Source organism: Marmota flaviventris, chromosome 19 (assembly GCF_047511675.1).
Source record: "Marmota flaviventris isolate mMarFla1 chromosome 19, mMarFla1.hap1, whole genome shotgun sequence".
NCBI classification, from domain to species: Eukaryota; Metazoa; Chordata; class Mammalia; order Rodentia; family Sciuridae; genus Marmota; species Marmota flaviventris.
In genome coordinates this window covers 34,398,258-34,423,363 of record NC_092516.1, presented here as the reverse complement: position 1 = coordinate 34,423,363, position 25,106 = coordinate 34,398,258, and the positions used below count along the sequence as shown (strand labels likewise).

At 40.3% G+C, this 25,106-nt stretch overlaps 1 protein-coding gene across 1 annotated transcript in view; it reads right to left on the bottom strand.

Annotated features, from left to right (window-relative positions):
• The window catches only part of Sdk1 (sidekick cell adhesion molecule 1), an 886,283-nt gene extending 865,634 nt beyond the window's left edge, over nucleotides 1–20,649 (bottom strand). The window contains exon 1 of the mRNA XM_027956222.2: nucleotides 20,403–20,649. Coding sequence (XP_027812023.2) covers nucleotides 20,403–20,649 — 247 coding nt within the window. The remainder of the gene's footprint in view (nucleotides 1–20,402) is intronic.
• Between the last annotated feature and the right edge of the window lie 4,457 nt (nucleotides 20,650–25,106).

Below are 25,106 nucleotides of genomic sequence, written 5' to 3'. Positions count from 1 at the left end.
AGAAATCAATGTAAAACCCTACATATTAATTCACTTATAAATCTCAGCTATAACTAATTGAGTATGCAATGTCCTGAGAAATTGTCAATTGTCTGAGAAAGACAATCTCTGGTCATAAGGAGTCCATAGCACCACAGGGGTTTATCCAGGTTTAAAACTAGACAGAAGCTTCTAAGTACAACAAAGATTCAGGAAAATGCTATGAGAGACTGGGGGGGGGGGCGGTATTCTAACTGGGTGAAGTAGGAAATATCTGTGAAGGAAAGGCATCTGCTTGGCCTTTCAAAGGGAGCAAAATAGATATAAGCAAAGGCAAGGAGATAACAAAATAAAAGGAAATAATAACAAGTAACAGTGGGGTGGGGCTTTACATTATTTGAGTCAATTTTTACAACTACTCTCATTTTTAAAAGGGAAGAGATAATTTAAAAGGTTAAGTGCAGGCCAGAGAGTGTCTGTGGCAGGGAGGAAGGCACTCTTCCTCATTTGGCAGAAGATCTGTTTTCCTATAAGCAAAAATCTAAACTCAAAGTGGGTATTCATGTCAATGTTAAGATTTTTCAGTTGAGGATAAAATAGGTTTTATTCCAAATGGTATGTTAACTGGGCACAAACCTCTTATATTTGGAGTTTCACATTATAGAGTCTAATTGTAAAATACAACTGCCAGTTATCAGGGGCAGCTAATGTCCTGGGTGGGACTTAAGTCTGACACTATACAAAAATTCTTACAAGAAGAATAAAGGTAGAGGGTTGTGGAAGCACTAAAGGAAAACTAAGAATAAATGATTTTCTCTCAGGGATTTTATATTTAAAAGACTAGCTTTGCTGCAACAATCACACTTCCAACAAGGTGCACAAAGGTAAACTATTAATGATACTATTCAGTGATAGCTGTTTGGAACAGCTGAAGAATGGCAACAATCCACTAGCCAGGGGTATCCACAGAATGAGGCACTGCAAAAAGATCGAGAGAATCCCTATGTGCTAATATGGAGAGATTCCCATTATATTATTACATTGAAAAAGGGAAATTTCTGCCAGATGTGGTAGTACACACCTGTAATACCAGCAACTCAGGAGGCTAAGGAAAAAGGATCTCTTTGAGGACAGCCTCAGCAACTTAGGGTCTCACAAAGTTGCTTAGGGCCTCATTATCTCAAAAGAAAAAATAAAAAGTATTGGGGATGTAGCTCAGTAGTAAGTGCCCCAAGGTTCAATCCCCAGTATGAAAGAAAAAAATAAGAAACTAATTTACAAAAGGTTCTGTAAGTGAACACTATCTTTTACGTAAAACTCAGGGAATTTGAAAGAAAGAAACTAATTTACAGAAAGTTCAAATACTATAAGATGTTTATAGTGCCTTTAAGTGTCTTTGTTTAAAAAAAAAGGCATGGCTTGTCATTCATGGAAATGATCATTAACTGATCCACTATTAGCCTATTTAAACAGTGCCTTGAATTAGTCTTACAATAGGAAGAAAGGTTGTGATATATTCCCAACTGCTTGACATTCTTTGTTCAGCCTCCAGTGCCAAAGCAACAGGTCAAAACTCACTGCTTACAGGTCAGCCACCCAGAATTCTGTCCCAGAATTGTGCTCTAAGAAACTTTATGTGCTCTAAAGAAATTGACTCAGATTAAATGACCCAGGAAAATCAAAGAGAACTTTCTAATTCATTTTTACTTTGATCATTTGTGAGTAGATGATAGATCCTTCCTCATTGCCATAGCACACGATGCTATAAACCCAAAAAGGACAACACTAAGATTATCAAACAGTCTGTACATAATCAGGCAGTGAAAACCTGTCAGACCAAAAAGCCAGAGAACTTATTACTCTTAAGGAGACTATAAAGCCAACTCTGACTCTTGAGCCAGCAGGGCTAGACACATAACAGAAGGTGAAGACAAGTCACACTGATACTCTGGAAGGAACTCAGCCCTCACAGGCCTCACAGGCCTCACAGTTCTGGGAGAACCAATCCTCACTTCAACAAGCATGATAATCTGGTGAACCCACAGGCTTCAAGTAAAACCCATCCCTACCCTGGGAAGAAGGAAAGGGGCTTTCCATAGCTAGATAGCTTGCATTCTGAGGCCAAACAGGAAACAGCAGTAGCCCAGAGAGACTATGCTTCCCCGCTACACAACATGTTTTTGGTTTTCACACATATATACACATATACAACACCCTGCATGGCATTCCCTGTGAAGCCCCACTGACTGTCATCAAGCCAAAGTTAATTGAACAATGCACTGTATTCACCACCCCTGTCCCCACACACTCCCCCTTGTGACTAACCCCTAGGGACAATCTTCCTGGAGCCATCACCAGACAGGCCCAGACAAGTGAAACACTTCTGTGGCATCTTGGCCCACATTTACCACCCTCAATCAAATAACATCTGCATCCAAATCTCAGTTCTATTCATTTGGAAATCCCAATCACAGTAAGAATCATCTAGTGATGTAAATAAAATTGGTGGCCAATATTTAATTTAATCCAGAGTATCACCAGCAAAAATATTCCCCCCCCTTTTTTTTTTGAACAAGGATTGAACTCAGGGGCACTCAACCACTGAGACAAATCACAAGGTTTTCATGAGGATTAGAAGAGATAATGTATGTAAAAGTACTTAGCACAGTGTCTTACTAAATAAATTATAGTTATTGTGTTCATTAACTTATCAAATAAACCCCTCAACTAAAATAAAGTACATAGAAAGTATTTTTTCACTTTTTGCTTGTTTTGTGACCTTTTTGCCTTAGCTTGGCTGTCCTTTTTTTCCAATTCCATTGTTTATGTTTCTCTCCCCCCATCCCCACTGGTTCCCCAACAAATGTTTATTTTCTATTTTGAGGTTTCTTGGCTTGTTGTTGACTTTACTGACCTATCATATCCTTACTGCTACCATTAATTAGGTGCTACCATTTGTAGCTTAGATTTTTTTATCATGTTTTTCATGATAGGCCAGGTGCAGAGGCACATACCTATACATCCTAACAGCTCAGGAGGCTGAGGCAGGAAGACCACAAGCTTAAAGCTGGCCTCAGCAAAAGTGAGGCACTAAGCAACTCTGTGAGACCCATCTCTAAATAAAATACAAAATGGGGCTGGGGATGTGGCTCATTAGTCCAGTACCCGAGTTTAATTCCTGGTACCCCCCACCACACAAAAAAGGCTACACTTATGTCTGAAACATGGATCAAATGTGCAGCCATGCATGAAAAGGAAAAACCAGTTCCTATGAACACAGAAGAGGAGACTGTAAAAACCCTAATGGAGATAGGGAAGAAAAATCAGCTTCCATTATTATAACAAATTATCAGCATTCTGTTACTATAACAAACACCTGAGATAATAAACTTGTAAAGGAAAACAATTTATTTTGGGCCATGATTTCAGAGGTTCCAGTTCACAACTGATTAAACCCTGCTGCTATCAGACCTGTGGCAAAGCAATGAATGTATCATGGAAGGAGTATATGGCAGAGTAAAACCACTCACCTCATGGCCAAGGAGCAAAAGAGAAAAAGAAGGGCCCATATTCATTTGTTATAATTACACGGATAACATAACCATTAAGAATCAATATATGTTCCTTTGCTTGTCTTAACTTTAAGAATTACAATTTTATAATATGATTCAAAATTGTTGGTAATGAGTATTAAACATCCTTCCTCATTTTTAATAGTTTGAACTGTGCTCGAAGAAAAGCAACTCTGGACAGTTTAAGCAAAAAATGGGGATATACTGGAAAACAAATAGATGAAGAACTGAACATCCAAATCTCAGGATGGACAAAACCCACAACAGCTCCAGGCTGCAAGCATTTGTAGAGCTCCATAAAAACAAGTCAAGAGATGACTGCTATGTACAATGCATTCTCAGAAAATGGTACATCTTTAGGGGATGGAACTCAGGGGTAGAGCATTTGTAGAAAATGGTACATTTTTGTAAACCAGGTGCCACCCAACTGTTACCTACAACACTACAGCATGCATACATGATGCTCTCATAATTTACATTTATATTATATTTAGTATACTTAAATTTAACTTTTAAAAACTAAATTTACATATATTTAAATTTAAATTCACTCCTAATTTTAATTTACAACTGCATGTTTCAATGATTTCGTGCACAGTATCATTAAAAAACTTGTATGTACTGAATGGATTCGATATCTGAGTTGTTATTGGGAGAATTTGGCAGTGGAATCAAAAAGATTAAACAGCCCTAACAAGAAATCAATGGTACAAATGTGTTTATCAATCCATCTTTCAAAGTAGTTTTTTGTTCTTACAAAGAGCCTGTGACTTAAGATACTGCATACCTTTTTCAAGCAGATGAACAAAATAAGGCCCAAACAATAATTTAATATCCCTCAAATAGGAAAAAAATCCAGATCCCCATTTAATCTCAACCTGAACCACTAAACCACTTTTATACCATATTCCTCCTCAAATCCACTGATATCATAAAGGGCAAAGAATTTTAATGGCTTTACATTTTAATAAAGTTACAAAAGCTCACTAAACAGTATATTCAGAAAGAAGATTCCTCAATAACAGAGATAAACACTTTAAAAAGTTTGTGTACCCCTTCAGTCATATTGCAAACTGTAAATCACAATAATTTCTTACCTGTTTTATTTAATACTCCCATTTTTTTCATCTTTATGTTTCTCTATAAGACTTAACATTATTTCTTATTTCAAAAGCAACCTAATCTCATTATAGAAAATTAGAAAAATAGAGAAAAGTTCTTAAAAGGACATCATAATTCTACTCACCAAAAATTAGTTTCTAGGCCCTTTTCTACTTTCACACACATAAAAACCTATATTTGGAGGCTTCCTGTGATAGAGGCTCACCACAGTGCAGTAAAAGTCTAAGAACAGGTGCTCAAAGACAGCCAGCACTGCATCCAAATCCCAGTTCCACCACCTAAGTGAGTGACCTTAATGTCTCTGTACCTCCATCTCTTCATCTACAAAACAGGACATAAAAGATACTGCATAGAAAGTCCTCAGTACACTGGCCCGTATGTGAAAAACATTCAATAAAAATGTGCTATTATGCTGTACAAAGCATTCTGTAACCGAATTTCTCACCTATATCAAACCATCCTTCTATGTCAATTAGAACCACTTCTACATTCTTTTTAATACCAACACAGTATAGTAATCTTCTCATGTGCCACACCAGCCACTATAAAGAGACAGAAAAATTCAGATGCTTATCATGTTTGTCAGAGTGACCTGATGTTGACCACAGGGACACAGGACTCCAGCCAACACAGCTTCCTCCTAAGACAAGGGAATAGAAGTGAGAGGTTAGCACTCCCCATGTTTCCTTAATAGTTCATGTGGGATAATCCACAGGTTACATGAGATTTGACTTTAAAAAGTTTTGATGCCAATAGTACCTGACAAAATTCAGTTTATTTACCCAAAAAAGAGCAATTTTTGAAATGAAGTAACTGCAAGTTAAAAAAAACTAAAAACTCAAGCTGTATTTGAAGCTAATAAAATGCTATACTTTTAAATTTCTGTACAGTATCCATCTCATCTACATAGATGTATACCACATCCTATGCTTCATGCTTTTGATGACTTAACAAAGAACAGCAAAGACACAGAACAGCAAAGACACAGAGGATCTTTGTCTTTCCAATAGTCCATGGCACTAAATTTGAGCCATTTTCAAAGTTTAAAAGTTGGTGAGAAACCACCAGTCAACCAGACATGTCAAGTTGCCACAAAAATGCAAACTATATTTTCATGTTCCTCTATGTATACGCTTCCCCTCAATTGTTAAAAGTACTTTTTTTGTTCTTTTTAGTTAATACATAATAGAATGTATTTTGACATATCATACAGACATGGAGTATAACTTCCCATTTTTGTGGTTATACATGATATAGAGTTACACTGATTGTGTATTCATATATGAACACAGAAATGTTATGTCCCATCAGATTCATTCTACTGTCTTTCCCATTCTCCTCTCGCTTCCCCGACTTCTCAGGTCCAAACCAGTGAACTTCCATTCCTCCTTCCTCACCCCACACTGAGTCAGTATCTGCATATCAAAAAGAATATTCAGCCTTTGGCTTGGGGGGATTAACTTATTTTATTTAGCATGATAGTCTCCAGTTCCATCTACTTACTGGCAAATGCAATAATTTCATTATTCTTTATGGCTGAGTAATATTTCATTGTGTATATGTCCTACATTTTCTTTATCCATTCATCTGTTGAAGGGCATCTAGGTTGGTTCCATACCTTAGTTATTGTGCATTGAGCTGCTACAAATATTTATATAACTGTATCCCTGAAGTATGTTTGATTTTTAAGTCTTTGGGTATATGCCATGGAATAGGGTAACTAGGTCAAATGGTGGTTCCATTCCAATTGTTAAAAGTATTTTATCTTTGCACTTTCTGATAGCTATGAAAGGTTGTACAGAATATTGGCTATGACAATAAGACCCCAGCGTTCAGAATGTAAAGACAGCATTCCAAATATATCAGCTAAACAGGAAGGTCTTGATGTTTGGAACTCCTGTTTGGCAAGATAACTTTTATCTAAGAGTTGAGTTCCTCAGTTCTGTTACTCAGCCTCTTTCTTCTAGAATTCTTCATCTTTATGTTCCCAAGTGCTACTCTGCATCCCCAGAGTCTAAAATGCCCACTAGCATCCCCACTTTAATCCTCATCTCCCCAGTTTTGAGCCTTCTGTCTGGCTTAAAGGGCCCTCCAGTGTCAACTGCTCTGCCTTGTATCTGCAAGTATGCATGTCCTAATCAACCACAGGGCCCACAAAGGAAGAAACTGTTTCACTGACTGTGCCTTTGTTGCCTCATACAGTGACTTAAAGCACTGACTGAACTAATACTGTCGCTCCAACTTTTTAAAATTTATTCTAATTGGCAAAGACTGTATATAGTTGAGCTTTGAACAACATGGGTTTCAACTGCATGGATCCAGTTACTTGCAGAAGTTCTGTGTTTTTGGTTTTTTGTGGGTTTTTGTGGTGCTAGGGATTGAACCCAGGGATTCGTGCATGCTAAGCAAGCACTCTACCAACTGAGCCATATCCCCAACCCTTCGTTCTTATTTTTATTTTTGATATTTGCAACAATTTGAAAAGCCTGCAAACTGCTTAGCCTTGAAACGTTAAAAGAAAAAGATATGTCTTGAATATATAAAATAGGTATAGACTAGTCCATGTTATCATTTTCTACTATATAATATACACAAATTCATTATAAAAAGTTAAATTTGGGGCTGGGATGTAGCTCAGTAATAGGGCATTTGCCTATCATATGTGTGAACCCCTATGTTCAATCCTCAGTAGTGTAGACGGAAAATGTTAAAATTTATAGAAACTTACAGACAAAACACAGTACAGTGCCATTCAAAATGGAGAAAAATATAAACAGTAAGATGCAATATTAAGTCACAACTGCAGGCTAATGGAAAAGCTCAGTTGTACAGCTTGTGTTTACAATGTACAAGACTCCAAGTTTAGTCCCCAGCACAAAAAAAAAAATTTTAAACTACAATTAACTGTAGCCTATACTGTCCTACTGTAAAAATTTTGTAGCCACCTCCTGTCACCAATGCAGCAAGTTCAAGTGTCCGTTTAAAACACCATGTCATTAACCATCTCAACCTGAATAGTTCTCTCTAGTAAATGACATGCCACAGTAAAAATTTGTGGTATCTGTGGTTCCAGTTATTTCCCACTGTATATAATACATATAGCCTACAAAATATGCTTTAAACAGCTGTTTAAATTACCAGTAAGGTTTCCAGTCAAGTGCAGGCTATCAACTTTCAGACAATCAAATATTATTCACAGATTTTTGCCTGCCCAGAAAAGTCAGTGCCTCTAACCCGTGTTGTTCAAAGGCCAACTGTATATTTACCATATACAACATGTTTTGAAATAAGTATACATGTGGAATATGCTAAATTGAGTTAATTAATATATGTGTGTTCTTTCAAATACTTTTTTATGGCAAGAACACTTAAAATCTATTCTCAGCAATTTTCAAGAACACACTGTTATTTACTCCAGTCACCATGTTGTGAAACAGAACTTTTAATGTTATTACTTATGACTGAAATTTTGTTTCCTTTGACCAACATCTCAAACTCATCCACTCTACCGCCACTCACACTCTTTAGCTAACTATATTCACTACACCCCATAGCTCACACTCTTTGAGCTAATCTGTACATATTACAACATTAGCAATGGAAATTGCTGATATAGTTGTCCTTCAGTATCCGTGGGGGATTGATTCCAGGATCTTCAGCCCTTCTCCCCTACCAGACATTAAAATCTGTGGATGTTCAAGTCCCTTAAATAAGCACAGTATTTACACATAAACTATGCACATCCAATATACTCTAAGTCATCTCTGTATTACTTTTAATACATAATACAATTCTATATAAGTAATTGTTATATTGTATAGGGAATAAAGAAAAAAAGTTTGCACATGTTCAGTGAAGATGCAATTTCTTTTCCCCAAATATTTTCAATGCAAGGTTGGATTAATTCATTGATGTGGAACCCAGGTTTATAGGTTTACTGACTCTCCTTACTTCACAAGTATTTACAGAACAAACTTAAAAAAGGTAACACTACATTGCTTCCTATCACTTAGCTACTTGCATCTCACTCCTTCCAATTTCAATTTCCTTCTTCCTGAAGTACATCTTCTAGCAGTTACTCCAGTGAAAGCAAATAAATGGTCAACTTTGTCTTTATCTACAAAATCTTTATTTCACTTTTTAAAAAATATTTCTTTATATGAAGACAGACTTCTAGGATGATTTTTTCCCCTTCGGTACTTTGAAGCTGTTACTCAAATATCTTCATGATAAAACACCTGCTAATCTAGATTATCTGTATGCCTCAAATTGCTTTGTCTTACTTTCTAGTGTTTCACCTACAATGTATCCAATTATGAGTTTATTTTTACCAATCCTGTTTGGGGTTCCTTGTGATCCTGGAACCTAAGAACTCAGGCCTTGCATTATGAAAAATATTCAACCATTATGTCTTCTAATAGTGCCTCTCCTCTACTTGCTCTTCCTAGAAGCTTACAGAAGGTAATACTAGCCTTTCTCATTCTAAAGTTCATGAATCTTAACCACTCATTTTCCATCTCTTTATCTCTCAGTACTGAACTCAAGCAATTTCCTCAAATCTCTTTAAAAATCAATAGTTTTCTCTTCAATTATATCCACTTGGCTGTTTAACCTGTCCTTTGAGGTTACTTTTTTAAATTTAATGACCATAATTTTCATTTCCAGAAGTTTTATTTGGTTCTTTTCCAGATCTATATGTTCCCATTCTAATCTATTCTTTCATTATAGTCTTACTTCTTTCATCTCTAATAATTTTAACCAAGTAATCTCTTTCACATGTCCTATCATCTCTACCTCTTGGAGTACTAATTCTCCTATTTATAACATCTGCTGACTCTCCTTCACAGTGATTCATTTTCTTGTGTGGCTGGGCCATTTTGAATTGCAAGTTCATCTTTAACACAAGTTATTTCTTCTGCAAAAGTCCTAGGTTTTTAATTTGCTTTTGTTTATTCTTGCTATATTTACACTTACTTCTGAGGGCTCTATTAGTTTCCATAGTTCGGGACCAGATTTTGTGCTAATTTCTCAGTATGAGAGTTAATTGCACTGGAAGAAATGTTGGATTTGAACCTACCCCCACTGTGAGTTGCAGACTTAAGTTTAAGATTGTTTTTTGGTTTATTTTTTTAATCCTAATTATCACTACCTTAGGAGGACAGCAGTTTATTTGCACTTTCCCAGACTAGCAGGCATAGTTTTTCTAGTCCTGTTTTCACATATGGGACAGCCCTTCAAGGGTATCTTTTATGCCAGGGTACCTCCACTCCACCTTCCAAATTTATGCAGACCTAAGGTCAAGTCTTCTGCTCCTTTAATAGACTCCCAGACCCAGCCCTTGCAACCCATATCCAGATCTGAAACTGTCACAGGCCTGGAGCTCCTAATTACTGTCCCAGCACAAGCTTTATTTGCATTTCTTGCATCTGGGCATGTCCTGGTCTTTCAAGCCCAAGAAAGCTTTGGTTTATTCTTGCTCTATTTTTGTCCAGTTTCTACGTGTTTACAGTGGGGTGGGGATTTGAGTCCTCTATATCAGCTCTGCTAGCAATGCTGCTAAAAGCTTCCAGTAGTCATAAAATATGAAACTGAAATAACAAAATTGTGATGAATACATACCATTTTGCCAGATGACAACAGCCCACTTTTTCTCCCCCAGTCTCAAGAACAGTTTTTAAATTTAGAAAGAAAGAAAAAAAAAAAAGATGAGTATTCCCAAGGCATTTTAAGATCATTTTGTCATTATGCATTTCAAATGCCTTGGAGGTTCTTTCACTGCTTGAGAATTTCCACAGTAGAAGAACACACCTGTTGCCTCCATTTTCTCCCTACCCATAATCAGCTTCTACATACTTTATTCTGAGAACTCCAGAAAACTTATACTAAAAAGGATCACTACTTCTCACCTCATCAACAAATCCAATGTATGGTCTTGGTCCCCATCTCATTCACCTCTTGGAGCAATACTGACCATTCCAATACTACCAGAGTTCAAATATTTATTATTCCTAACTTACCCTCACCATTCCACTCCCTCCCCCTGCAATTTACCCATTAAATCATAGCCAGATTACTACTACTAGAATACGTCTCTAGTTGTGTCAGTTGTTTACACTCCCACTCTATTACAGTGGCTCACTGATCTCTATTGCTATGGAGGGTAAAAAAGATTGAATGAGGCATAAGGCCTGTCCACCAAAGTGTAAATAAAAATAGCATGTACTTGGTAAGGTGCTAAACACCTTACCCAAAAATCATATCAATTCTCAAAGGCTACTTATATACTTATTATACAATTCTTCAGGGATAAGAAAAATAAGGTTTGAAGAAGATTACGAAGCGAACCCAAGGAAGCACATCTAGCAACTGATTTTGCCAGTTTTGTTTTATGCCAGGCCCATTCTCTTAAGTTGCTAACTATCCCATCTCCATTAAGTATTTATACCAAAAGCATAGACTTCTCAGATTTCAAAACTCATTTATATAAGCACTTTCTTAACAGCTCTGTCCAGATGCCTCCAGGGTACAACACACTAATACATTCAAAATCAGAATCATGACCATAACTGCTCCAAGTGAGATGGTCCAACCTCAATGAATAACCAACTAGACATGCAAGCTAGAAACCTGGATATCACCTTTGACATTATCTCACTTACTCTCCATATACAACCTATTACCAAATCCTGTTCATTTCTGGCCTCCTAATCTCTCACTCTAGCATCACCACCACAGTTCAGCCTGCCCACTCCTCCCACCTTCGTTTCTGCTACAGCCTACTTCATCTATAGTCACTCATTCTGGTTTCTTCTACCCTTTCTTAGTTTTGCAACAAAAACAATGCTCTCCCTCCCGCAACAATGATTTTAAAATACAAATCTGATCATCTCACAAATTTTAGACTTGGTATCAAAGTCTGTCCCTTTTCACAAAGTGCTGTCCCATCTGTGAAAAGAGGACTAGAAAAACTATGCCTGCTAGTCTGTGTACATGAGCACTTGGCTCTTGTTATTCCTGAGGTAGGCCTTAATTATAAATTTGCCCAAGTTTCAAGGTATCCTTCTAGTTACACTCCCAGATCTCTCCAATAAAATTATCCACCCCCCCCACCCCCCCCCACCCCCCCACCCCCCCACCCCCGCTTAAGCAGTTCAGACTGAGTTTCTAGGTTGCATTCAGGAAACATTAGCTAAGCAAGCGACTTTAAGAGCCAGGATGACACACTTTCAAAAGAGGGGGCTATGCCTACAAGGTAAAAATAAATTTTACATAAAGTAAAAATACCTTTGGTCAGCAAATATATAAATATGCTTAGTGTTTGTAAATTCATATATCTCCTCCCTTTAAAGGTGTTACATAAAATGCTTTAGGGTAAGAACCACACTTTCTTTTATGTTCTGCAAATCATCACAGTTTACCATAAGAGATGAATAAATGCAGAATTTAAAAAGTGGAAGTAGAAGCATGACTATACAATAATATAAATGATAAAATGACATCCATAGAAACTCACTTCCTTTGGGAACAGTTTATGCATTCACTCATGTAAATAAAAATCTCTTTCTAATGATACTGTATCACTACTCTATTTTGTGATTAGATTGTACATTCTCAGGTAGTACAAACTCGAAATTGTCTTAACTAAAAACTTTATAAGTATACTGAGAAGAGGCATGTATCACAGAAGAAAAAAATATTAGCTGTGTAAACCACAGATTATATCCTATATAAACACTTTTTCTGTTGCCATCTGGTGGTTCATGTATAAAATCAATGCTGACATCTATTCTATAGAAGGGCTTCCTCTCACAGAATCAAAATATTCATTCTTTTTGTAACACATGTAACACCCAGGGAGAAGTCAAGACAGAACTGCCCTACACTTTGAAAACATGCCCTCACTCATGGGGGAAGAAAACACACACAAAAAAAATATATCTGGATATGATTGCCCTAAATATAACAGGTTATACTTAATGACATTCAAAGATCTCTCCTTAGCCCAAATCTGAAACATATTCCTCATAAGCCTCTTGAGTTACTAAAATTCCTAACAACTACTTGTGCTCCCCCACTTATTACTCTAGCAACTGATTACTCCCCAAGTCACTATAGTTACTCCCCAAGTCACTATAGTTATTTTTTGGTTACTTCACTTTTATTTTTAGTTTTTGGAAATACCATTCATCTTTGTAAAAATCAATCTTGAAAACCTCTCATGGTAAAGAATCTGAGGAGAGTTATAAAAGGAAGAAAAGGCAACAAAACAGCACCCAAGGCTAATTTTGTCTTTGTAATAATCTTTCTGCCTTCAAGCCTTCTAAGTAGCTGGGATTACAGGCATTCACCACCCCACCTGACTCATTGTATTTTTTTAAAAAATTATAATTTTAATGGATAAGGCATGACTTTGGAGAGTGGGCTTTAGAGAATGGGCTAAACCACTCTCTCCAAAGTCATGCCTTATCCATTAAAATTATAATTCTTAAAAAAATACAACGAGTCAGGTGGGGTGGTGAATGCCTGTAATCCCAGCTACTTGGAAGGCTTGAAGGCAGTAAGATCACAACTTCACCAGACCCTATCTCAAATTTTTAAAAATAAAAAAGGATGGGAATATAGTTCAGTGGTAGAGCACCTGTGGGTTCAATCCCGAGCAGAATCATCAAAAAGAAAAAACACAGTGTGGCCAAAATACTGAAAAAAATTATAGTCTTAGGTCATGTTCAACAAGTTGATCTCCAAAGGTCAGTAAATAAATTTACTTGACTGACACATCAGCTGTCAAGAAACTGGATTATTTCATTGATAGCTATTAACTTCAATAGACATTGTCTGCATTATCAACAGAATGCCAGCTAAGCCAGTTAAAATAAAAAATCATTGGTATTTTTAAGAACTCTTTGATTTACTAATGAACACAATTAAACCAACATAACATTAGTTTGAGCACAGAAATATCAACAGACATCATCTGCTAATCTCTTTAATTACTTATGATCACTGTCCAGTAAATGTAAACATTCTCCTAACCATTATTTCTTTTTAAATTTCTTTGCTGCATTAATTGCCTCCAGTAGATTTCTATTAGTCTTGTCCTTTTTTTTTTTAGCCATTTAGATAAATAACCATCTCCCATTTTAAGAAAATTTATTTCCACAAACTTCAGATATACACTGATAAATTATGGCACTAATTTGCTTTACAGAACCTAAATTTTTGAGCATGAACCTTTTTCAGGCTAGAGTAAATACATTATCTGTTAGATGACAGCACCTTATATTACACCTCAGTTGACTTAAGCATTATAAATACTCTACAAAAGTAAAATGAAAAGAAGTCAGTTCTACAAGCTAAGACATGGAGTTACAGAATCCCAGATAGGAGACACCCAAAGACTCTGGTGAAGGCTACAAAGGATATAACATAAAGATCAGAGAATCAGAGCAGAACAATTTTGAACATCTAATCTAATCCCCTTCCTTTTTGGGGGGGAGGGGGGACTTCACCTGTTTGTTGTTGTTGTTTGTTTTTTTAATTTTTAGTTGTAGATGGACACAATATTTTATTTGTATGTGGTGCTGAGGATCGAACCCAGGGCCTCGCAGTGCTAGGCGAGTGCTCTACCACTGAGCCACAACCCCAGCCTTCCCCCTTCCTTTTATAGTGAGAAAACAGACAGAGAGGCCAACAAACATGGTCATATTGCCAGGTAGTTTCGGAATGAGATAAAAGCCAGGGCTATTAACATTTAGCCTAAAGTCTTTTCCACTTGCCACATCCGTGTTTCTAGGAAAGCTTTATTAGAGAGGAAATTATACACACACACACACACACACACACACACACACACACACGACTGGAGCCATGCTGACATAATAAGTCTCTGACTTTACTGTCAGGAAGCCAAATAATGTAAATACTAGAATAAGCAAATGCACAAACATAAGTCTTCTAAGGCAATGCTCCCATAGTATTTTTTTATTTCTATATTTGGATATAATAATAAAAATAGTGTTAATGTAATAAAGTTTTAAAACTAATAATAAATTTCTCCAGAACATGTCTCAGGTATAGAACCAACAAGTGGCAGGCAGTGGTCTGTCAAACTGACAGACTTCCACATATGGGCTACTCAGTGAAAAGCTTATCACTGTAATTTCTATGTACTGCCATAGGAGGGCAGGAGGTGCCATACTTGCAGTCCCAGATGATGAAATCAATTCTCCCTCAGGGTTATGGATGCAAATGTTCATGCCCTTTTGATTCAAAGATGTATAGATTTAGAGTACATCTAAATTTAGATTTAGAGGGGAATTTAAGGCAATGCCTTATAAAAAAAATTGAAGCTTAATTACAATAAAGGAGTCTAGATAGATTTAAATGTTCAATTACATTAGGTAGAAAGGCATCACTTCTTACTGGGAGTATTTAACCAAATGAAACTTACATTAATACCTTTTATTTTAAGGTAATTAACCCTTTATACTATACCTTTCCATCTATTTTCATTTCCCACTTTGACTTCACTCAATGTTCATGCATGATACTAAAGGAGGTCTAGTCTAACTATCACTTTCTTCACTTTTAGAAAAATTTAAGCCATGACCTACTTGAAATCCAGTGTTTTCCTCCTCATTGTGTCCTTCCTAAATTCTAGTGTTAGTGATCCAACATAACTGGTCTCTATCTCAGGGATAACCGAGGAAAGTCAGAAGGCAGGGAGAAGATACTATAAGCTGTAAACCACCTGAAATATCAAAATTCATTTATCAACAAAAATGATGCAAGTACCCTTAGGACGAAAATATAAAGGCAACAGAATTTAACTAGAAAGTCTTATTTGATACCACTGAATTGCCTGCTTAAAATCTTCCACTTTGTTTTGCCCCAAGATTTAAGGGTATGGGAAACTTTCTGGCCAGGAATAATCCCAGAATGTAGCTGAACTTATCAGATGTTAGACAAAATGCATGCTAAAGAGACCTAATAAATGACAGATCTGTACAAACTCTTGTCTCTTTATTTAAAAGTCTTAAATTCATGTACTTGAGTATAGATAAGAGACTTTACCAAATGTTCCTCAAAGATATGGTTGATCCAGTCCAGTCCCACTCGGAAAGGCCCATTCAATTCCAACAGACTGCCACAACCCACTTTCAGCTAAAATTTGAAGTTATGTTATGAAAAATATGGAAGGGAGGGAGAAATACACCAAAATAGCAATAGCCATTTTATCACGGGAAAATACACATTTCTCTGTCTTCCAAATTACCTAATTTTTTATTATCTTTCAATCATAAATGTAAAGTAAGCTGAGACTTAAAGTAACTCAATGTGTTATTTAAAACATTATTCCCATCTCTTTCCTGAAATTAGGATCAGATTGCTCCCCACTCTCCACTCCACTTATAAAGGCAGAGGCTACATGGGAGACACTCTAATCCAATGGTTGTGAACTCTGGTTAATATTCACAGACACTGATTCAGACTCCCTACCCCCACCCCCACCCCCAGCTCTACCTCCACCCTCACCCCCAGCTCCAACCCCAGCTCCACCCCCAGTCCTGGGACCTTAGGCAAATTACTTCTCTCTCAGTGCTATTTCCTCACTGGTAAGATGGGGGGAAAAAAATGCTATCTGGCACTCAGGAGTCATAGTGAAAAATAAATAAGCCCTTGGTGCCTGATACATAATGGCTCACTGAAGGAAAGACTACAGGTGGCTACACACGCAGACTGTATAAGTGACAATCCACTTACTATTTATATAGTCACCCATCAAATGACTAGTTGCCATCTGTAAAATATGCAGTGGCCTAATGATATTTAATTCAGTAAATATCTGGGTACTTACTAAGCATAAGACTGGGGGGGTTGAAACAGGAGGATCATGAGTTCAAAGACAGCCTCAGCAATTTATGAAGACCCTAAGCAACTCAGAGAGACCCTGTCTCAAAATAAGATATAGAAGAGGGCTAAGGATGTGTCTCCAAGGTTATGCGCCCCTGGGTTCCCAAAAAAGAAAGGAAGGAAGTACCAAAAAAAGAAAGGAAGAAAGAAAGACTATCTACTAGAGCAAGGTAGGTTCCAAACTTGGTCTGGAACCGAAATTTCAACTAAAACTCAAACTACAAAGTTGTGAGGGGAAGGTTCAGAGAAGGAACAAAGCACTTCAGCATTGAAGGAAAGCAATAAGGGCTTAAAAGGAAGCTAGATTTGTAGTTTTGTAGTGATCCCAATAAACACGGTTTTGTAATTTCTCCAAATAAGTCACAAAAAAAGCCTAATTAGTGAACCTTACCCACGGCTGGGAAATGGCCTGAGGAAAGTGGTCCAGATCCTAGAAATCCGGGTAATAGTGACAGAACTGGATGAAATTATGTGATTAGCCAACACAAGGACAGAAATGCAATACAAAGAAACAAGAGCAGCAGCTCTCAAATGTTGGTAAACATAACAATAACTGGGGAATTCTCACCAGCCTGATACCCAGGTCAAACTTCTAGTTAATCAAACAAATTCTGGAAGTAAGATCCAGGCATGGGGCTGGGATTGTGACTCGGTGGTAGAGCGCTCACCTAGCACGGGCGGGACCCGGGTTCGATTCTCAGCACCACATAAAAATAAAGGCATTGTGTTGTGTCCATCTACAAAAAAGATATATTCATTCTCATTCATATTCTCTCTCCTTCTCTCGCTCTCGCTCTCTCTCTCTCTCTCAAAAAAAAAAAAAAAAAAAAAAAAAAGATCCAGGCATTACATCAGTTAAAGCAAACGAGTGACTCCAACATGAAACCAAGTTTGAGAAACACTGGGTTACAGTTTTCAGGAAAAAGGCAGATGACTAGAGTGAGGAAAAACAAAGTAATGTGTGTTAATGCTTCTCAAACACCAGTGTATCATCTGGAAAGTAAGTTGTGGCTCAAAAACAAAAGGAGTTGGTCCTCTATAGTTTTGCCAATTGTCTCTGGTGATTCTAACACAGCAATGTGAACCACAAGTCTAACTCCAAATGAGAAACTGAGGACTCTGAATAACCAAAAAAATTCCTATCCCTCTTGGCATGATGGATACAAGCTCAGTCTGTAAGGTGTTCTAAGCATGACCAGAATCAATAAGTCTACAAAATGTCTGGCAGTAGAGCTAAAGAAAGGCATTCATGTGATAACTTAGGAGGCACCCACTGCCTCCGAAGTCATCTTTCTAAACCACTCACAGCTGGCTCCTTGGTGGACAGCATAGGAAAGCATGCATTGCCACCTGCCTTTCAGAATCAGATCTGGCTTCTTAGGAATCCACAGAAAGCACAGACACACCAATAAGCAGAGTATACATGAGGAATTCCCATGTAAAAAGAAGAAACTCTAACATATTAAAGTTACATTTGGCAGATGAGAATCTAGCATTTCACATTTCACACATTTCCTCTTGTAGCTATTTCAATAATACACATAACTTTTAATGAAAAACGTTGCCTTTTATTTTTTTTCCAGGATCCTTTAACAAAGCCTACCCACATGAAGCGCCAAGAGAAAACACTTGAGCAATTAGGAATAGTTTCACCCTGCTACATAATAATGATATGGTACTTATCACCAGTTCCAACTTAGTGGTAACTATTCCATTTAGAATGTTACATTTTATCTGATGAGATTCAAGAGAATGCATTCCTGTGCATATGACCAACTCATCATTCCATCAGAAATCTCTGTAGCAGTATCAGAATTTTCATTTTCAAGATACATGAGCTTTTGTCAAATGGTGACATCTCCTCTGTAATATGCATTTTCAATATGATACAAAAAAATGATGGATATATTACACATTTCACAGAGCACAGAGAACAGAAACCTGTCAATGAATTTAAAATTTGTGACAACCTATTTGAAATTTTACACTAAAAAACCCGTACACTTTCATAAACCATATAAATGTAAAACAGGTACCAATGTTTTTACTGGCAACAAGGAATAAAACAGTCCTCCCTAACAAAGCTCATGTTACATTAGGTTTTTTTAATTAATGATTTTCATTAATGTTTCAGCTGTAAAAACCTAACACTTTATATGGTCTTCAAAGTGCAACTGATGAAAACTAACTACATGCAATGTACTTCAAAACAAAGCCACTGATGGATTTTTTTCCCATCACTTTAATTTTACACTTATCTTCGAATATTGAAATATATAGGTCTTACTATAAAGTGCAAGTTACTTAGAAAGAAGAAACACCATTCTTATTCTAAAGATCATCCTAAGTGATTGAGATTTCTTCACCCAAACCTGACTTCTGACAATCTACAGATGCCATTTTACAAATTGACTCAATTCTTTTCTCACAGACTAAATCATTAAGCAAAAAAAAAGCACAAATAAGTGAAATAAAATTCTTTAAGTAATGGAAGAGTTAAACAGCAATACAGCAATTTGTTTTCATGTAGTAAAAACACCAAAGGAGGCATTTATGAAAGCCTGAGGGAGACACTGACTCAGAAAACATTAGATAAGCCTTAATTTAAAAGTTATGTTATCTGATCATAACTGAGTTCAGACCTTTAAAATGTTATCACATTGAAATCACTGGCACACCTAAATCATCTTCACCTGACACAGGACACAGCTAATGCTGGCAACTTTCATCAAACCCAGAATATAGTTTCTTAGTATGGCAATATTTCAGGACACAGGTAATGAATACCACAGTTAATTTTTCTAAAGCAGATAACAGCAAAACGAGTTCACGGATGTGTTTTAAAGACCCCACCAAAGAGGAGTATTAACATTTTATTTTTAACAGCAAACTTCTGTGAAAGAAGATGCTACCTAGAAGGTTTGATAAAGGTTTAGGTGGGAAATTCAGATTTAGGTGGGAAAGCTCTTTCCCAAGAGATTACATCTCCATTTTTCAAAAGGTCATTTGAAATCAGCAGATTCCCTCTCCCCGTTTTAGAGATCACCACTGTATTCTAAATACAAGTCAACAGAGGGAGAAAAAGCGGAGTGGCAAAGCTGTGGACGCTGAAAGTTTTGCTCCACCGATTGTACAGCACCCACTTGGGGTCGGGAACCAGGACTTGGGGGACTCCAAGGAGGACAGGGCCCTGGAGAGAGAGCTGGAAAGGGAGACTCGCAGTGACTGGCACTTGACATTTGAAGTCCACCGCCGATGTCACCGTCCTTAACAAGACTGCGGTGCGAGGACTCAGACACTCATCAACCCACGTTCAATCAGAGCAATGGGACGGGACTCGGGCGTGCTTTGAAGGAGAAGGTGGGGCCGTAACTTTAAAGGTTGTACACGGCTTCGCTTCAGGGGAAACAAAAAAGCAGCAAATACGGTGCATTCTCTAGATAGCTCAGTTTCCCTCTCCTCGATTCCGGCGCGGATTAAAGGCACACCGCATTAACCCAACAGCTGCCTCCAGACCCAGCGATGCGCAGTCCCGACCTGGGGACTCGGAGGCAGAGTCGGGGACCCAGAAGCTCGCGCTCGCAAAGTTCGCAATGCTGCGCCCCCGGGTCGGCGCCCACAAGCCGAAGCCCACCCGGGGCGGCGCCCCCCGCAGAGTCCACCCAGTCTGCGCCCACCCCAGGCCACCCAGGCTGCGCCCCCGGCCTGCGCCCATCCGAGCCCACCGAGGAGGCGCCCCAGGCCTCAGCCCGCCCCGCCGGAGCCCACGAACAGGCCCGCGCCCCCCGGCGGCGCCCGTCTCCAGCGCCCACCTACCTTGCGCCAGCGCCCGGAACAAGTGCAGCTGGAGCGTCAGCAGCGCCCACCATCTGCGGCCACCAGCGCCGAACTTTGCTGCCCACCTTCTCGCGCCCCGGCCGGGGGTCTCGGGCGCCGCACGGGGTCCCAGGGGGTCGGCGCCGGGGTCGCGGCCCGGCGGGTTCCCCCGCGGCCGCCCCGGGCCCGCCAGTTCAGGGGGCGCCGCGCCGCTGCCGGCCACCGAGGGCCGTGCGCCCCGGGCCATGCCGCGCGGCCGCCACCCCGGGCGCCGGAGTGGGCAGGGACGCGGCAGCTGCCCCTCCGCGGGAACGCGCCCGGTCGGGCAGCGGCGCGGGGCTGAGGGGCGGCGTCCCGGGTCCGCGAGCCGGCCGGGAGAAGTTGTCGGGGGCAAACGCCCAGCACGCCGCCCTTACCACTCGCGGCCGCCGCCCCGCGGCCGCAGCGCCGGGCCAGTCGCGGTCTCCAAGGGGTCCGCGGGCGCCGAGCAGCAGTTGCCGCCGCCGCCGCCGCCGCCGCCCCCGCCCGGCGCTGAGGAGAAAGTGCGCCCGCCCGCGCGCCGGCTCTCGCCTTGGCCGCCGCGGCCGCCGCGCCCCATTCACAGCCCGGTCGCACGCGCCGCCCGCGCCCGCCGCCCTCCGCTGATTGGCTGAGAGAGGAGGCTCTGCGCCCGGACCCGCCCCCTCGCGCTCGCCTGTTTTCAAACTCACAGCGCCCGCCCGCCTGCAATTTCGCGCCGGCCCCGGCGCTCTGCTCTGGCGGCTTCCCGCGCCGGCTGCGCCCCCTAGGGACCTGCGGCGGACACTGCAGTCGGCGCCGTCTCGGCACGCGCTCCGCGGGCGGGCTCGCTGGCCCGGCGTGCGCGAACAGGGTGGCGCCGCCTCGTCCCGCCCGTGGCTGTCGGGCGCCCAGGTGCTGTGGGCCAGGTGGGACCCGCCCAGGTGCAACGGGGCGAGCGAATACTGCTGGGTCGTTGGGCAGGAGGCATGGGGGCACGCCCCTCCACGCACTCTGGGAGCCGCCCTGCTCCCACCCGCGGACTCTGTGCTTGGGTGGTTACGCGCCAAGTTGCTGTAATTACAAACGAGAAACGAGCGCAAACGGGTTTTTCATTCCTAGTAGCAAGAGGCCCCATTGGGCACAACCCTGCTGCCAGTTCAGAGGAGTGGACATGGCTTTGGAGAAGAGTCCAAGGTCATGTTTGGCCAGGAGGATCGCTGCGCCGGCCGCATCCCTCCGTGCGGTGGGCGGGTCTGGGAGAAGGGCCTTCCAGGGAAAAGATCCCAGCAGCCGGCTTGGGGAGTCCGCGCGGGTGGGAGTAGGGGTGGGATGGGGATGGGCGCGGACGCTCAGCCGCATGTGGTAAGCATTAGCTGAGTTTATGGGGTGAACTAAACGCTCTGGAGCTGAGAGGCCAGCATTTTTGTGGGAGGAGGGCTGGAGAGTGACAGACTGATGCTGCTGGGAGTTGGCCGGGAGGAGCCTGGGGGCATGTGATGGTGATTGAATGAGGTCATGTAGGGGAAAGCCACAGGACAGAGAGTGCGTCCAGCACAGAGCCGGCTGTCCAGGAAGTATTTGATGCAGACTTGTTGGTATTGTCGTATTTATTGTTCCAGTCAAAAAAAGACCCCAGGCGGGAGAGTAGGGAGCATGTCAATGGGACTTGGGGAGTGGGAGCTGGTGCCTGTTTACAGAGCACCTGTGGTGAGTTAGCTCGGTATTAGGGTCTGAGCACCGCCCTCCACAAGTCTTAACGGGGAAAGGAAAGGTGGAGAAACTGAGGCCCAAAGACAGCAGCCAAGTGGAGCAGGTGGATTAGGAACTACATCTGACCCCAGTCTCGCCTTTTGACCCTTCCCTTCCTGTGCTAGAAGCGACATAAGGGTAAAAAACAGCCCAAACGTGCTCTGTTCTCTGAGAACATAGTGAGGTTCCCTAAGAGGCACTGGCTGCCAGAACCCAGTAGCGCCCTTTTGAAGACCCTGGTGCCCTGAGGATATGTGGATGAGACTGGGTTGGCAGCCACAGGGGCTTCTTCAAACTGGCAAGGTTATATGAAAGCCTAGGGGGGGAGATAACAAGCAATACCTTGAGCACTTAGCATAGGCCAGCCTTCCACAGTTGCACCATCTTACCCACCATGAGAGATGACTGTCATTGATACAGATGGGGAACTGAGGCTTACAGAGGTTAAGTGTCTTGCCCAAGGTCAAGAGCTCAAATCCTGTCCCCCTCCACCTGTAAGCATCTCTGCTTTGCTCAGGGGTGGGAGAGAGATGTATTGGTGAAGCAGATTAGAGCTTGAAGGATTTAGCTCTGCTCTTTCAAGTCGTGAAATTTGGGCAAATCACTGGCTGTAAGTTCCTGGAAAAAGTTAAGAATAATTCCCATCCCACTGGGTTGCCTCAAATTGAGCTAATTCACACTCAATAAATGCTAGTTTTCCTTTCCCCGCACCAATATGGCAGTGCCTGTCACAAACTACCCTTGTTCTGCACACCCTTTGAGTTTGGCCACACTTAACCTTTTCCTTTCAGATAGCAACATATGCCCACACTCCCGTACAGTATAGGCAGCTTCTTGACTCTAGGATACTCCAGAAAATGTCCAAAGTCTCTTTTGCTGTGATTTATCTTGCAGTTAGCAGAAAACTTTGTGGAAACTGGCTTGGAAATTGGAAAGCCAAGTCAGTATATGATAAATTATAAGAGATCAATGACATCACTGCTACTAGAGTAGGTCTGAAGACCCCTCTGGGAAATTTTTTATTCCAGTATCATCCTGGGGAGGTAAAGTTCTATTATCATCTCCATTGTGCACTCAAAGAAATGAAGCCAGGAAAGTTTAAAATTTGCAAACCAGCTGTGTTGAAACCAGATCTCTAGTGTCCTGGTCTAAGACATTTCTCCAGCCAGGCTATGTTGCCTTTTACAAGACCTATCAGGTTGTTATCTTGAGAAGTGTTTAGACTACAGCTGTTCTCAAAAAGAGAGAGAGAGAGAGCCCTCTTATAATTCTGGGAAGAGGAACTAGCCAGGGCAGGACTGGAATTTTTCTGCCCAAAAAAACTAATTAATCTTTCATCTTAGTTTTATCCATCTGAATATGGCTTCAAGAAGTGAACATTTTAGGGCTGGGGATGTGGCTCAAGCGGTAGCGCGCTCGCCTGGCATGTGTGCAGCCCGGGGTTCGATCCTCAGCACCACATACAAACAAAGATGTTGTGTCTGCCGAAAACTAAAAAAAATAAATATTAAAAAAAATTCTCTCTTTAAAAAAAAAGAAGTGAACATTTTATATGGAATATTTCTGGCACTTACAAAAATTGTATTATTGAATTTGGTGATATTTGAGGTATCCTTTCCCTTTTAAAAATTTGTAACTGATTGTGATTTTTCTCATAAATACTCACTTCTGTTTTTAAAAACATGAACATTCTAAATTTGTACACTTACCTTTAAAAATTCTGGGCTATATGCCAGGTGCAGTGGTTCCTGCCTGTAATCCTAGAGACTCAAGCGGCTAAGACTGGAGGATAGCAAGTTCGAGACCAGTCTCTGCAACTTAATGAGACCCTAAGCAACTTACACTCTGTCTCAAAATTCAAATAAAAAGGGATGGAGATGTAGCTCAGTGTCAAATCACCAGTTGGTTCAATCCCCAGTACCAAAAGGCGGGGGCATATATTCTAAAAGACCATGAGGTAGAGGGTTGTTACTCCATGAACACTGATGCATTTTTCTTTTAAAAAATGAGCTGTAGTTGTCTCCTACTTTCCAGAATATGAAGTTGGGAAGATAAGCTTAGAGAGGGGAGTGTTTCCAAACAGATGATAAAATGGAATTAGGATGATCACTGAGCCCACTAATGTTTTCCCCATTGTTACAATGTAAAGCCCAGCTATTCCAGATGTGGTCCATGGACCATGCAACTCACTTGGGAGCAGGACTGAAATGCACATTCTCAGGCCTGCCCTGGACCTACTGAATCCAGTCTATACATTAACAAGACCTCCAAGTGATTTCTCTAAGTTAAAATTTGACATCCACTAAATAATCCCTTCGTGTCTCTTAGGAATTTAATAAGCATGCTGAACATAGCTCTCCTGTGTCCCTTCTCCCCTCTCTGCTTTCATTCCTCTTATGGACCATGAAATAAACAAAATTTTTCTAAAAAAAATAGATTCATTAATTTATTTTTAAGGAAAGAATATGCAGGTCTCTAAAAGATAAACAGAGCCAGGCTGGAGTCATAGCTCTGTGGTAGAGCACTTGCCTATAATGTGTGAGGCACTGGGTTTAAGTCTCAGCACTGCATATAAATAAATAAATAAAAGGTATTGTGTCCATCTACAACTTGATAAAAGATCAATAGAGCCCACTATAAATTAATACATTCTGTCCCATCATTCCAGATGTGGAATACCTATAAAAACTTACATTATTCAACAAAGATACCGCTTATGGTAACTTTGAGATAATATTTGACTAGTATGTTCACAGAATTGAAGACTTAGGACTTAATGTGCTAAAAAATAAAATCATTTTTATGGTACTATAAGAAAAAAACTTGGAGGAAGTTTATATAAGTGGCTTTCCTTCAATAAGAAAAATAGATAAACAGTTTCCTACAGGAAATGAGCAAAGAACATGAACAGGCAACTGTTGAGAAATAGGAAAATAAATGTTTGAAAAAGGCGCA